Source organism: Cynocephalus volans, chromosome 15 (assembly GCF_027409185.1).
Source record: "Cynocephalus volans isolate mCynVol1 chromosome 15, mCynVol1.pri, whole genome shotgun sequence".
NCBI classification, from domain to species: domain Eukaryota; kingdom Metazoa; phylum Chordata; class Mammalia; order Dermoptera; family Cynocephalidae; genus Cynocephalus; species Cynocephalus volans.
Window position 1 is genome coordinate 74,360,949 of NC_084474.1, and position 14,741 is coordinate 74,375,689.

At 39.1% G+C, this 14,741-nt stretch overlaps 1 protein-coding gene across 3 annotated transcripts in view; it reads right to left on the bottom strand.

The window, feature by feature from the left end:
- Positions 1-4,670: 4,670 nt before the first annotated feature.
- MRPL13 (mitochondrial ribosomal protein L13) overlaps positions 4,671-14,741 on the bottom strand; it is a 49,359-nt gene continuing 39,288 nt past the window's right edge. For all 3 annotated transcript variants that reach the window (XM_063080006.1, XM_063080005.1, XM_063080007.1), the window contains one exon: positions 4,671-4,918. In XM_063080006.1, the coding sequence (XP_062936076.1) occupies positions 4,897-4,918 (22 nt within the window). In that variant the 3' untranslated portion in view covers positions 4,671-4,896. The remainder of the gene's footprint in view (positions 4,919-14,741) is intronic.

Below are 14,741 nucleotides of genomic sequence, written 5' to 3' on the forward strand. Positions count from 1 at the left end.
ATGTATCTCAAACACCTGGAATAGTTTCTAGAAAATGAATATTGATTGAATGATTGAAATATAGCAGCTGATCCCTTGTTAGTATAGACTGGAGAGTTGGCTGCTTAATCGCTACTTCCAAGGTTTGGCCTTCTAGATCAAATTTTCTGAATACACATATTCACATTTCTCCATGATTTATGGGCTCTGCAAGTATATGATGCTGGTAACGGTGCACTAATAGTAAAATAACTGGTAACACTCTTCTAACAAGTTACACAAATATTTTATTTGGACTATGCGAGTTTGCCAAAAAGTAAAAGACAGATGCTTTATGCTCAGAATTTTCTCTAAACATTCAGATCTTTTTTAGTTTTGTGATTGCTAAAGAAGATGCCAAATGGCATCATAATTTCAAAGTGCTGATTCTAAACAATTTAGTACAGGCTGATGAGCTGGAGCTCCATGTCAACCTATAAAACACAGGTGTTCCACCACGAACAGAATGATCTTCTAGCAGCCACTGTTTTCAAGGTTTTAATGGATATTAACTTTGGAATTGAAGAGTAAGGGCAGGAAAAGCAAAGCTAAGTCTTGAAGTAAAGATTTGTTTGAAATCAAAGCGTTTCTCGTGGACCAAATGGCACTGATACAAATGTGTGTCTCCTTCAGAGGTCCTGTTTATGCTGTCTTCAGGTGGAAAATATATCTTAAAGCTTCCTGGCAACTAACCTAATAAAAGTTGGCCTTCAGGTAGAGTTGACTGTTTTACTGGTAGCTGATCTCAGATTTACATTTTTCCAAGGTGAAGCTCGAGCATTAGTGATGCTGCAAAACTACTCAACTCTTTTATTTTAGGTTTTGGGCAGAGTGGGGGAAATACCGTTTCACTGCAAGACCTTGTATTTAAGTTGAAATGAAGCCTTAATGTCTGTCTTGGAAAGATTAGACCTTCTTGAATAAGATTCTATCCAATTCAAATTCCGCATTGTAGAGATTGGCAGCAGAATCTCTCTTGGGGCTTCTAGGCTTTGTAGACTCAGACCCTTGCTACTTGTTCTATGGGGGAATTTCTAGCCAGGAGATACCTGGACATTTAATGTTGTTCTTGGCTGAATGTGGTAATAACCCCCTTTTCCAGAAGGTAGGAAAACAAATCAGTCAACTGTAGCATAGAAAAAAGATGAGGCACATGCTTAGTGACAGTCTAGATGTGGCTTGGAAAGAATGAGCAGTAAGGGAGAGGAACTACAGTAGGAATCTGATAAAAAAAAAAAAAAACCCTGCAATTTACATGCATATTTTTAAAAACCTCCTTTACCCGTATTAAACCTTACAAGTAAAACAAAATTCTGCAAATCAATCATTTCTAAATACAGAGGCATTGCTTAATTATCAATAATCCAAGCCTCTGGGCCAGCACATGGTCCAGTTGGTCTAAACCAAGAGACATTACTTATCAATCTCACCCATCATAGTTCTTAATAGTCATCTTGTTAGAGTAGGAATTAGGATAAGGAAAGGACAGAAGTCTGGCCAAAGGATGGCTGCTGAGATGTGCTTTAAGCCTTAGCTTTATCTTGGCCTACCTGAGAGGTCCTGATTAAGCATGAGATATTCTGTGCTGGATTAAGGACAGGCTCTCTCAGTGGTGTCATTAAAGCAGGGTGCTCCTTAGGTGCTCCCAGGTGTGGCAAGGGGATTGCACCATACTTATTGTAGGGTATGTTCCATATGGTCATGTCTGCTGGGGTTGGGGAAGTGGGACCTGTTAGGACTCTAAACAAGGAGTCAGACTGGCAGGAGGATGTGCTAAACCAGTAATTACAGTGAGTACAGTTGTTTGTTTTGTAACATGGTATGCACATTCCTAAAAATTATCCCTGTGTAATGGAATTTTGCATTCTAAAAATAACAGGACTATGGAAAAAACGGATAGGGCAGAAAACCAAAAAGTTGTAGTTTTGTAAGTGATATGGTACAAGCGACCACAATTCTAACATCATAAATTCCTAATAAACAAAGGAATAATAAATACAGAACATTATTGTGACAGTACATGAAGCTTTCTTGGTGAAGGGGTCTATAGTGAAGGGTTGTGGCTTTTGAGCTATGAAGAATAACCCCATAAGAGCTAAGGAGAATTTCTAGCTATGTGAAAGGAAGATCACAGTTTTTTGAATAAAATGGGATAACATAAAGACGTTATGTTAAACAGAAATCCAACTTTTATTGTTTGTTAAATACATCCTCAATGAAGTTGTTTGACCCCAATGAAATCAAATGACACAAAGTGTGCTCATGCTGTATGAGGTTTGTAGTTATCTTCAAATATCATTTTCCTTGTTTCAAAACTTTGCAATACTTAAGGCATTTCCTTTGCTAGTTATAATAGGATGCTTACTTGTGTTTTACTGAGAAAGTATGAAAAGCTGTAATGCAGCAGGATAAACCACGTAGGGCAATGAACTTGGGTAAAAAAGGATAAGAGAGATAATGTGTATTGTATATTCTTCACAGGTCATATGCTCAGCTGGATGGTGTTTTTCAGGTTTACTTGGTATCACACAATAGTGCAATGCATAGTCACCTGGTAAAAAATTGCTTATGAATACCATTTTGATTTGGGAGATTTGATTTTTTGTTTATCTGCACTAATTCACACATTACAAACACACAAAATAACAGAATATATGTATCAGCTTTCTTGTCCTTCCCATACGATTCTTGGAATAATTAGGGTTTCCTTCTTTTTCTGTAAGAATTCTTACACTTTAAAAGTTTTCTTCTGTTTCTTCTATTTATTTTACTTCAGTATAAGCTGCTACTCTACTTACCCAGCTTGTCTTCCTCCCTCAGGTTACTGAGTCCCATACAGTGAGTTGTGATTATTTGGCTACCTGTGGTTTTTGTTCTCTCAGAGTATACACAGAGCAGGCTGTTAAACTCTCAGATAATGGCAAATGGGTAGATGGTGGGAGGTGTAATAGTTTCTGCTTCTGAGTTGATGTAATATTTTGGAGCAAAAACCTCTCTGCTCTGATGCTGTCTGAAAGCAAAATACAGTTATCACCCAACAGGAAGGAGTGGAACAATTCAGTCCAGTCATATAGCCCCTGTGTAGGTCTGCATGACACAGCAGATCAGGCAGTCCACCCTTCTCACCCAAGGTGAGTGAGAGTGTGGTTTATGGTGATTGGTCTCAATATTCTTATTGAATATTTCATATTAAAATGATTCAGCTCAATATTCTTATAGAGAATGTCTCTATGATCTCACCTTCTTAAACCCTCAAGATTTGTTCGAAACTAGGGTCTTTCTTCAGTGATTGTTCCATCATCCAACAAATATATGCCAGGCACTGTTCTACGTGCTTTAGATACATCAAGCAAAAATTCCTCTCTATTAAAGCTGCTGCATCAGGAGCTGGGGACTTATTTCATATTGGCTCACTCACTTAAGATCACCACAGCAAAAGTGAAGGGTGGAGCTTCTTTTTGGTCCAACACCTTAAAATGTAACTGAAACTTCCTTGTGAATGATAGTTGTGAACTTGTACCAGGTTATGCTTGCTTTATTACAGAATTTGTGATATATAAACATAAATGCTCACTTTTTCTCATTTAGCAGTGGTTAAGTCCATGGGCTTTGGAGTTAACTGCTTGATGCAAATCATTCAGCAGCTGTGTGACCTTGGTCAAGTTACTTAACTTATTGCTGCCTTAATGTGCCCAATTTTAAATGGGAAGGATAACAGTACATCCATTACAGGATGCATGGATTAAATGAACTAACTAATGTAAAGCAGTTGTGCCTGGCACGTAACAGGTGCTTACTAGCAATATACTATATTTAATGCTATTGTTATTTTCCCCTAAACATGCTTACATCATAGCTCATACATGGTTATATCAGCACCTCTGCCCCTCAGTTGTACTTACTTTACAGGTCTGTCTACAGCTCCCTCCCACCCTGCAGTAGACTGTAAGCTCTTTGGTGGGGCATGGAAGTGTTGAGGGAGATGTGTGATTTCTGTTTTTCCAGTGCCTAGCACTGTGCCAGGCATATGGCAGTATTCAATATATGTTTGCTGAATGAATGGGAAAGATGGTCTGAAACTCTCTCCTTGACTGGCTGTGTGAGAGGAAAAAAACCAAAAAACATCACCAAAAAAATGTCCAAATACAGTGGCTCAGCATCTTAATTTCTAGAGAGGCCATTTTGCTAAGGATATTCATCCCAGCACCCCAAACTACGTGCCAAGCACCCCAATCTATGTGCCCAGCATAGAGGTGAATAGAAGCCAGCAGGACAGATATGGAGAAACAGTTTGTGGAGTCTGCAAACAGCTTCACAGTAAGGGCAGGGATATTTCTAGGGAGTAGACAGGCATCACTTCATTATTTTGGTGTCATGGAGACAAAGAGGCTATATGGGACACAGAAAAAGATGACAGCAGATTGTAAATAATTTAGTGCAAACGTTACCCTACTGACCTGGAAAGATGAACTTAGATGGATAAGAGGTTGGATAAAATAGCCAGTGAAAGCAAAAGTGAACTTGGGGTTTGTTCACAGGGGTCAAGAATAGTGATCTGGAACTTGAGAAAATCTACATGGATGGGCATTTTTGGAACTTACAACTACAATGCCATACCCAGGGTCTGTTTTTTCATTAAATGCAAAATTGAATAGTTAATCAAGTAAGCAATTTTATTCTTATCATCATTTATAACATTCAAATCAGATTACATAATAAAACAATTCTACAAAATAGTATTTTATTGCAATTTCCTGTTGAAGGAATATCCCTTCCTGACCTTTCCCCTAGTTGTTTCACTCTTTGCTGTAGGTTAGAGAAACTCATAAGGTAGATGTTTCAATCACCTCATTGTTATTTTCTACAATTTTCATTCTCCTACAGCCGATAATCTTCAGGTCTGAAAGACAAAATCAACAATTTATTTTTTCTTGAATCATTTCATTTTTTCTTGCCTGATGAAGAAGATTATTTTTCCAATTTAAAATGAAAGTAACTTCTCTGAGAAATATACACAAACACTAAATCTAATTTTGGGTGAAAAACAATAAAGTCAAATCATCACAAAGCAGAACAGTTAAGTGGCAATTCCAAAGTCCTTTTGAAAGTATAAATATAGGCCACCTTGTGCCTACATATAAATGTATTTAGTAAATTAACTTGAATTAAATTTCTTTGTTCTATTTTTAATCACTTTCATAAAGCTCTCCTCATCGAAAGAATTACTGTAATCTTTAAAAGAGTTTAAAATTCATATAAAGATATGGATTTACTTTACAAAGGCAAATTTTGAATAAGTAATTTCCCTATTTATATCAATTTCTCACATGCTAAATTTAATTTTCATTAAAATACATATACAAAGTAAATGTTCTATTTACACACATATAACTAACTGTTTTTCCTCATTTATACACAAGGGGTCTTCAAAAAGTTCATGGAAAGATTCGTATTATCTTTTTTCCCCCACTTTTTGAAGAACGCTTGCATTTGTAGGATTAATCACACCTGAAAGTTGTTTGCATTAGTAAATTAAAACAAAAAAATTTTTCAGGGAAGTGTTAAATCATAACAATAGAGAAAACGAAAAGTAGGAAATCATAAAATGCAAAAAATTTTGAAGTGTCCTATTATTTTCTCAATAGCATATGTATGAGGATACTTCAAAAAATTCATGGAAAAGTAGAATTAAAAGATAATATGAATCTTTCCATGAACTTTTTGAAGTACACTTGTATTTAAAGGTGTTAGCTCTCATCTGGAATTTTCTGAAGTAACAAACTCAATTTATTTATTTATTTATTTTTTTTTGAGGCTGGCCGGTATGGGGATCGGAACCCTTGGCCTTGGTGTTATAACACTGTACTCCAACCAACTGAGCTAACTGGCCAGTCCCAAATAGATACTTTTGAAACAGGTGTAAAAATATTTGATTGCTTGAGTTTCTTTAAAAAGCAGATGAACTCTGTTTACCCTGAAACAACTTATCTAGTCCCTTTCTACATTTATATTGTACTTTCTTAAACTGAATACTCACAAGATACCAGATAGCCCATCTGAGAAGACCAACAGTCTACTGGCTGAGTAAAAGAACTACATTACAATTTAAAACTTTTATTACTAAACTTTGAGAAACACCGGCACTGATCTGGGAAACGAGCCAGATATGCTTCACCCTATCAGCCATCTATAACAACAAGAAGAAAAACTGCAGAATTTTGTCACTATGTTTTTGACATCTCTTTACAAATGTAAAAACTGCACTCAAACTCTGGGAAATGACAGTTTGATATGATAGCTGAAAGCAGCTCCAGAGTGCAGCCTGTTAACCTTTTGGTACAGGACTTAAGACAGTACTATCGAAGCAGTTCCCAGTCAAGAGTCACCAGTACCTTTTAAAAAACAATTTATTCTTCCATCTAGCCAGTTCATACAACTGCAAAAGGTGTGGTGGTGATGCAATTGTAAAGATCTCTTCTAAGCTAATGTCCCACAAGAAGTTTCTGCAACTCCACTCAATAAAATATGTCACAGTCACTAGTCGTTTCTACACCAAAGGTTAATAAAGTCAAAATGAAATGACAATACCATCTTTTAGTGGAATTTAGAAGTAAAATTGGAAATGTGTGTAAAGGGTGTAGTCTGCCATGTAAGGGAATGTGGATATTGACTTCAAGGCAACATGTGGCTAATGAAGCCCAAATTTATTTCAAGAAGTTTTTTTGGGGGGCGGGGGGAAGTACGGAGGATGAAGCTAAGGGCTCTGTCATGACTACAGCAGTGATGATGAGTGAGAAGAAAGATCAGGTTCAGAATTTTGGAAACATAAGAGTAACATATTGGGGTGAGGGGTGGGTGAAAAGAGAGAAAGGAGAAGGGAGAGGGAAGAGGCCTGGGAGATGATAGAGGAAGGAGTTACTGGAAAGTGACAATTCAAGGACGGCTACTAATTTTCAGGTTGAAAAACTCAGTGAGTGGCCATACTATTTTTTAAGATAAGGAACACAGAATTGGTTTTGAATATGATGAAATCTGGACATGGCAGGCAGCTACAAGTTAGGGTTTTGAGTTTAGGAGAGTTGAGATAAGGGAGAACAAACCAGAGAGTCTCTAACAGATTCCTTCTTTTCCATCCCTCTTCTCTGTATCGCATGGCCCTGCTTAAAAACCTTCAATAGCCCCCTCTTGCTTTATCAAAGTTCAAATACTTCCGAATTAAACATATGATCCTTCATGACATGGCTGCAGTTAATCTTTCTAAGTCGTTCTTCCTACACCCTATTTTCCTACATCCTGGTGCCTCTACACTGCTTGCTATTGCCCAGACAAAAACCTTTACATTCTGGACTTGAGTACTTGAAATTTCCACTACTAGGGATGTCTCTTATCTTTCTTCTGCCTGGCAAACTTGATTAATCTTTCAAAATCCACCTCAAAGGTTCTATCTTCTGACAAGCTCTTCACACAGGGCTCCTTTCTCTGGGACTGCCAGAGAACTTCACGCATACTTCTATTAGTGTTTTTCAGAATATATACTGGCTCTTACTTGTAAATAGCACATGCTGAGTACTTACTAGGTGCCACAAAGTGTAACAACTACTTCATGTGAATTATTTTATTTTATCCTCACAACTGCTTTGTGAGAAAGACACTATTATTAAACCCATTTCACAGTGAAAAAACTGAGGCTCAGAGCGGCTCAGTAACTTGTCTAAGGACACACAGCTAGGAAGTGGATGGCAGAGATTTGAGCATAGACCATCTGATTCCAGCACTTGTAAGTACCATTTTATTCTATATGACTCCTATTGGGCTGCCAGTTCCTTCAAAGACAGGGTCCCAATATTGATCTTATACTCCCAGAGACTAGCACAGTGCCCAGCACATAGTGGATGGCTGGTGAGATATCTGTCATTAGAGTATAGTGACTGCCTTGAAAATGCCACTTTGTTTGCAAACATCTTTTCCTCCTCCTACTGACAAATAATCAGGATCTTTTGCAGACTGTTAATTTGCTTCCAAGGGGGAAAAATAGTATCATGGCCAAGAGGCTAGATACTTTAGATGCTGGCATAGCTAAAAACATCAACTCATTTTAGAGTCAATTAATGATACTATATAGCTTCAGGAAGTTCCCCTAGGAGGAAAAAGAGAGGTTTTTGCACCAAATATGATTCTATTTCTCTTTCTCAAACACAAGGAAAAGCAAGCACACATACAACTCATTTATATTGCTTACTCCTTTTCCACTAAAAGGAGGAAATGCAAGATAATTAAGAAAGACGAGGGGAGGGCTATTTAACTTGGGTCAAACTTGAGTAGGCATACAAATTGCCTGGGCTCTTGTCAAAGTGCAAATTCCTATTTCATTTAGCCTGTGGAGGGGCTCATGATTCTGCATTCCTACCAAGCTCCCATGTGATGCCATGCTAGGTAATGGCCCACACCGACTAGCAAGGGTTCATCTCAGATCTCAGACAGAGCTATTCATAATACAGAGGAGACAACTATCTGAAGATGTTGGAAAGCAAAAGAAGAGATTTCTAATAGTGTGCTGTGTCTAACAGAAGGTAACAAACATACTTCCTTCTTAGCTAGAGATGACTTCTTGAGACATGGTATCTTTCCTAGCTCTTTACCAATCAGAGGACTTTATTAACAGGCAGTTTTATGCCTTTCTGATACAATAATAACTAACTTTTAATGATGATGATAACCTGTAATGAGGCTGGATACTGAAATTCCTTTGGTATTGATCATCAAAGAAGACTAAATTATGGTCCAAGTATCTTTAGTACTGAGACAATGTCACTTGCATTTAGGTTATTCAAAAATTGGTAACTCACATATGACAACACTATATTAACTGGAACTGAATTCTTAGATTATGCTTGGATTAAAATTAGAAATCAGTAACAAACGAAACTGTGGAAATTACAGAAACACACAGAAATTAAACAACATTCTACTTAATGACATATGGGTCCAAAGGAAATTAGACAGGAAATCAAAAAATTTCTTGAAATTAATGAAAATAATGACACATCATACCAAAACCTGTGGGATATTACTGCAAAAGAAATTTATCACATTAAATGCTTACTTCAGGAAAATGGAAAGATGGCAAGTAAACAACCGAACACTTTACTTTAAAGAACTAGGAAAACAAGAACAATCCAAACGCAAAGTTAGTAGATGGAAAGAAATAATTAAGATCAGAGCAGAACTTAAAGAAATAGAAACCCAAAAAATGATACAAAAGATCAATGAAACAAAAAGTCGGTTTTTTGAAAAGATAAAATTGACAAACCTTCAGCAAGGCTAACTAAGAAAAGAAGAGAGAAGATGTAAATAACAAAAATTAGAAATGAAAAAGATGATTTTACAACTGATACCTCAGAAACACAAGAAATCATTAGAGACTACTATAAACAACTATATGCCAAGAAATTAGAAAATCCGGAGGAAATGGATAAATTTCTGGACACATACAAACTACCAAAACTGAGCCAAGAAGATATAGAAAATCTGAACAGACCAATAACAATAAAAGAGATTGAAGCTGTTATCAGAAGGCTCCCAGATGGGTTCACTGCAGAATTCTACCAAACCTTCAAAGAGGAATTGATACCAATTCTCTCCAAACTATTCCAAAAGATTGAAACAGAAGCAATTCTCCCAAACTCATTCTATGAAGTAAACATCACCCTGATACCAAAACCAGACAAAGATACAACAAAAAAGAAAACTACAGGCCAATATCCTTGATGAATATAGATGCAAAAATCCTCAGAAAATACTAGCTAGTAGAATACAGCAAAACATACACAAAATTATCCTCCATAATCAAGTGCATGCAAGGGATGCAAGGTTTATTCAACATATGCAAATCAATAAATGTGATACACCACATCAATAAAATAAAAGACAAAGACCATATAATCATCTCTACAGATGCTGAAAAAGCATTTGACAAAATTCAACATTCATTCATGATAAAGACTCTCTGCAAGTTATGTATAGACGGAAAGTATCTCAACATAATTAAAGCCATATATGATAAACCCACCGCCAATATCATCCTGAACAGGGAAAAGCGATAAGCTTTTCCCTTATGAACAGGAACTAGACAAAGATGCCCACTCTCATGACTCCTATTCAACATAGTGTTGGAAGTACTAGCCAGAGCAATCAGAGAAGAGAAGGAAATAAAGGGCATCCAGATTGGAAAAGATGAAGTCAAACTGTCCCTGTTAGCAGATGGCATGATCCTATATATTGAACAGCCTAAAGCCTCTACTAAAAAACTCTTAAGAGTTGATAAATGATTTCAGCAAAGTTGCAGGATACAAAATCAACACACAAAAATCAGTAGCATTTCTATACTTCAACAGTGAACATGCAGAAAAAGAAATCAAGAGAGCTAGCCCATTTACAATAGCCACCAAAAAAAAATAAAAATACTTATAATAAAGTTAATCACGGATGTGAAAAATCTCTATGAAGAGAACTACAAACCACTGTTGACAGAAATTAAAGAGGACACAAGAAGATGGAAAGATATCCCACGCTCTTGGATTGGAAGAATTAACATTTTGAAAATGTCCATATTACCCAAAATGATCTACAGATTCAATGCAATCCCCATCAAGATTCCAATGACAGTTTTCTCAGAAATGGAAAAAACTACCCAGACATTTATATGGAATAACAAAAGACCACGTGTAGCCAAAGCAATCTTGAGCAAAAAAAAAAATAAATAAATAAAGTTGAATACATAACACTACCTGACTTTAAACTATACTACAAAGCTATAATAACCCAAACCGCATGGTACTAGCATAAAAACAGACACATGGATCACTGGAATAGAGTAGAGAACCCAGAAATCAACCCATACACCTACAGCCATCTGATCTTTGACAAAGGCACCAAGTCTACACACAGGGGAAGAGACTGCCTCTTCAGCAAAAGGTGCTGGGAAAACTGGATATTAATATGTAGGAGGATAAAGAATCCCAGGCTGGTTTCAAGATGGCGGCGGCTGCGGCGGCTGGCGCGGAGTAGCTGAGGTGGAAAAGGTGGCCACTGGGCCTCAGGCAGCCGGGAAACTTGTGGACCTTTCTCTGGCCATCTCTTAAGGGAGGACTACTGCTGCTGGCCGGTCGTGGGGGCTCAACGCCACTTTGCCCCCGGCAGGAGAGGCTACCTCATTTACAGGCAACAGCTTTGAAGTGTGGAGCAGGAAAAGAACTGATTCTTAGCTGCAAAAGCGAGTCTTGAAACAGGGAACACGGCGCCAGGGCTGCTGTGGATGCAGCCAGGATCCCGGAGGCTGGGGCCGCACTGAAGGCGGCCAGCTGCCCTATCCAGGATTCGAGGTTTCAGGCCGGCATTAAAGAAGACTCCTGGGAGCGCCCGAGCGGCGCCGCGACTGAACAGCCCGAGGCGGCAGCGCCGAGAACACGGAAGGCAACAAACCAGAGACAGAGCGAGCGCCCGACCTGGCACAGCACTGTGAGTGATCCCTGGCAAAGCTCTGTTCGGGGGGTGGATGCCCACGCGGCTCCCCGCCTGCACCACCAGGCCACTCATTGCCCCGGTGCTGCCTCCATTTTCCCAGGTGCGGGCAGCTCCGCCCTGCTCAGCCATCACTGAGCCCTCCCACTTGCTTGGCCTGGCGCGGGGCTTTCCGGACCCTGCGGGCCGACCTCCTCTCCCACTCCCTCCACGGTTCTCTGGCAGGGCTGGGGGTGTGGGGCGTCCCGACCAGTTTTGGGAGGGCTAGGAAGTACGGGCGGGCCGACTGTCACTCCACCACACCCTGGACTCCGGCCCCAGTAAACTTCCTGTTACTGGGAGGCAGATACCATCTCTGCGACCACCAGTTTGGAAAAAAGCCTAACGAATTTCTGGTTGGGAATAGTGTGGTAGGAGAGTTCCCAGGTCTGCTTGAACCTGCTGGAGAGCAGGCTGCAGGCGGGCACTAGATTCGGTTTATACCGGGGGGATACAAAGGTGAACAAGACCCGAGAAAGATCTACACAGTGCTACAAAGGCACCCAGAGAGACCGGTCGTCTGTGCCTAGCAGAAACCTGGTAGACTTCCTGGGCGAGGCGGTGCTGAGCAGGGTCTTGAAGGCCCAGCTGATAGACGAGGGGTGCAGAAGACACGTCCCAACCCAGCACAGTGTGCACAGAGGGGGGAGACGTGCGGCCAGGGAGGCGGAGACTCGACAGAAACCACACACCCGGTGGGGTCGCCACTGCACGATCTAACAGCCTGGGCCAGAGCACACTGAACGGGGAGAAGTCCTGTACAGAAAGTGAAAGCTCAACAGAGATCACACACCCTGTGGTACGTGATCCACCAGCCCAGCAGAGTACAAGCTGACCAGAAAGGTGGATCCCCGGAGAAGCCCAAGACCCGAGGCAACCACACACACAAGACACTAGAGGCCAACTGAGCAGTCACGGCGGGAGCCATACCAAATTGGCAACCACAGCAACATCCTAGTTAGTCATTAGTCTTAAACCGGTGGACTGTGAAACCCCCTGCCACAATGAATAAACACCAAAAAAAAGACACCAGAAATACAAAAAATCAAGAAAGTACACCACCAAAAGTTAATAAATCTCATACTCTAGATCCTATAGAACAAGAAGCCCTTGAAATAACTGATAAGGAATTTCGAGTGATAATTCTAAGGAAACTGAATGAGATACAAGAAAACTCAGCTAGACATCATGATGAAATGAGGAAAAGTATACAGGATCTGAAAGAGGAAATATACAAGGAAATCAATGTCCTGAAAAAAAATGTAGCAGAACTTGCTGAACTGAAGAAGTTATTCAGCGAAATAAAAAACACAACGGAGAGTTTAACCAGCAGGCTTGTCGAAGTTGAAGAGAGAACCTCTGAACTTGAAGATGGGCTGTTTGAAATAACACAAGCAGACAAAAAGAAAGAAAAAAGAATCAAGGACATGGAAGAAAATCTGAGAGAGATATCAGACAACCTCAAGCGCTCAAATATCCGAGTCATGGGTATTCCAGAAGGGGAGGAAAATGGAGATTCCATTGAAAACATATTCAACAAAATAGTGGCAGAAAACTTCCCAGGTATAGGAAAAATCACAGATCTTCAGATCCAGGAAGCTCAACGATCTCCAAACGTATTCAACCCAAAAAGGCCTTCTCCAAGACATGTCATAGTCAAATTGGCAAAACTCAGAGACAAAGAGAGAATCTTAAAAGCTGCAAGAGAGAAGCGTCAAATCACCTATAAGGGAGCCCCAATCAGGTTAACATCAGACTTCTCATCACAAACCCTAAAAGCTAGAAAGGAATGGGATGATATTTTCAAAATACTAAAAGACAAAGATTGCCAGCCAAGAATACTCTACCCTGCAAGGCTATCCTTCCGAAATGAGGGGCAAATAGTATATTTCTCAGACAAACAAAAACTGCGGGAGTTCACTACCACAAGACCACCCTTACAAGAAATCCTCAAGGGAGTACTGGGTTTGGTTCCTGAAAAATAACTACCACTGCCATAAAAACCTAAGAAAAATCTAAACCCGCTAGTACAATAAAAATGGCATTCATGAAGAGAAAACAAGCTAACAAAAACACTATCTACAACCTAAGGAACCAACAAACAAAGAAACCAAACAGTAAATCAGAAAGCAAGGAACAAAAGACACCTAAGACAACCAAACAACCAATAAAATGCTAAGAATAAATCAACACCTTTCAATAACAACTCTTAATGTTAAAGGCTTAAATTCCCCAATTAAAAGACACAGACTGGCTGACTGGATCAAAAAGCAGGACCCAACTATATGCTGCCTACAAGAGACCCACCTCACCCATAAAGATTCACACAGACTAAGAGTAAAAGGATGGAAAAAGATTTACCATGCAAACAGAAAAGAAAAACGAGCTGGAGTGGCTATTCTTATATCTGACAAAATAGACTTTAAACTCAAAACCATAAAAAGAGACAATGAGGGACACTACTTAATGATAAAAGGACTGATCCATCAAGAAGACATAACAATCATAAATATGTACGCACCCAATGTTGGAGCAGCCAGATTTATAAAACAAACTCTATTAGACCTAAAGAAGGAAATAGACACTAATACCATAATAGCAGGGGACCTGAACACTCCACTGTCAATATTAGACAGATCATCTAGGCAAAGAATCAGTAGAGAAACACAAGATCTAAACAAGACTCTAGACCAATTGGAATTGGCAGATATCTACAGAACATTCCACCCAACAACCTCAGAATATTCATTCTTCTCATCAGCACATGGATCATTCTCCAAGATAGATCACATATTAGGTCACAAATCAAGTCTCAATAAATTCAAAAAAATTGGAATTATCCCATGTATCTTCTCAGACCACAATGGATTAAAACTAGAAATTAATAACAAACAAAACTCTGGAAACTATACAAACACATGGAAATTAAACAGCATTCTACTTAATGACATATGGGTCCAAGAAGAAATCAAGCAGGAAATCAAAAAGTTTATTGAAACTAATGAAAACAATGATACATCATACCAAAACCTGTGGGATACTGCAAAAGCAGTATTGAGGGGAAAATTTATTGCATTAAATGCTCACTTCAGAAGAATGGAAAGATGGCAAGTGAACAACCTAACACTTCACCTTAAAGAACTAGAAAAACAAGAACAATCCAA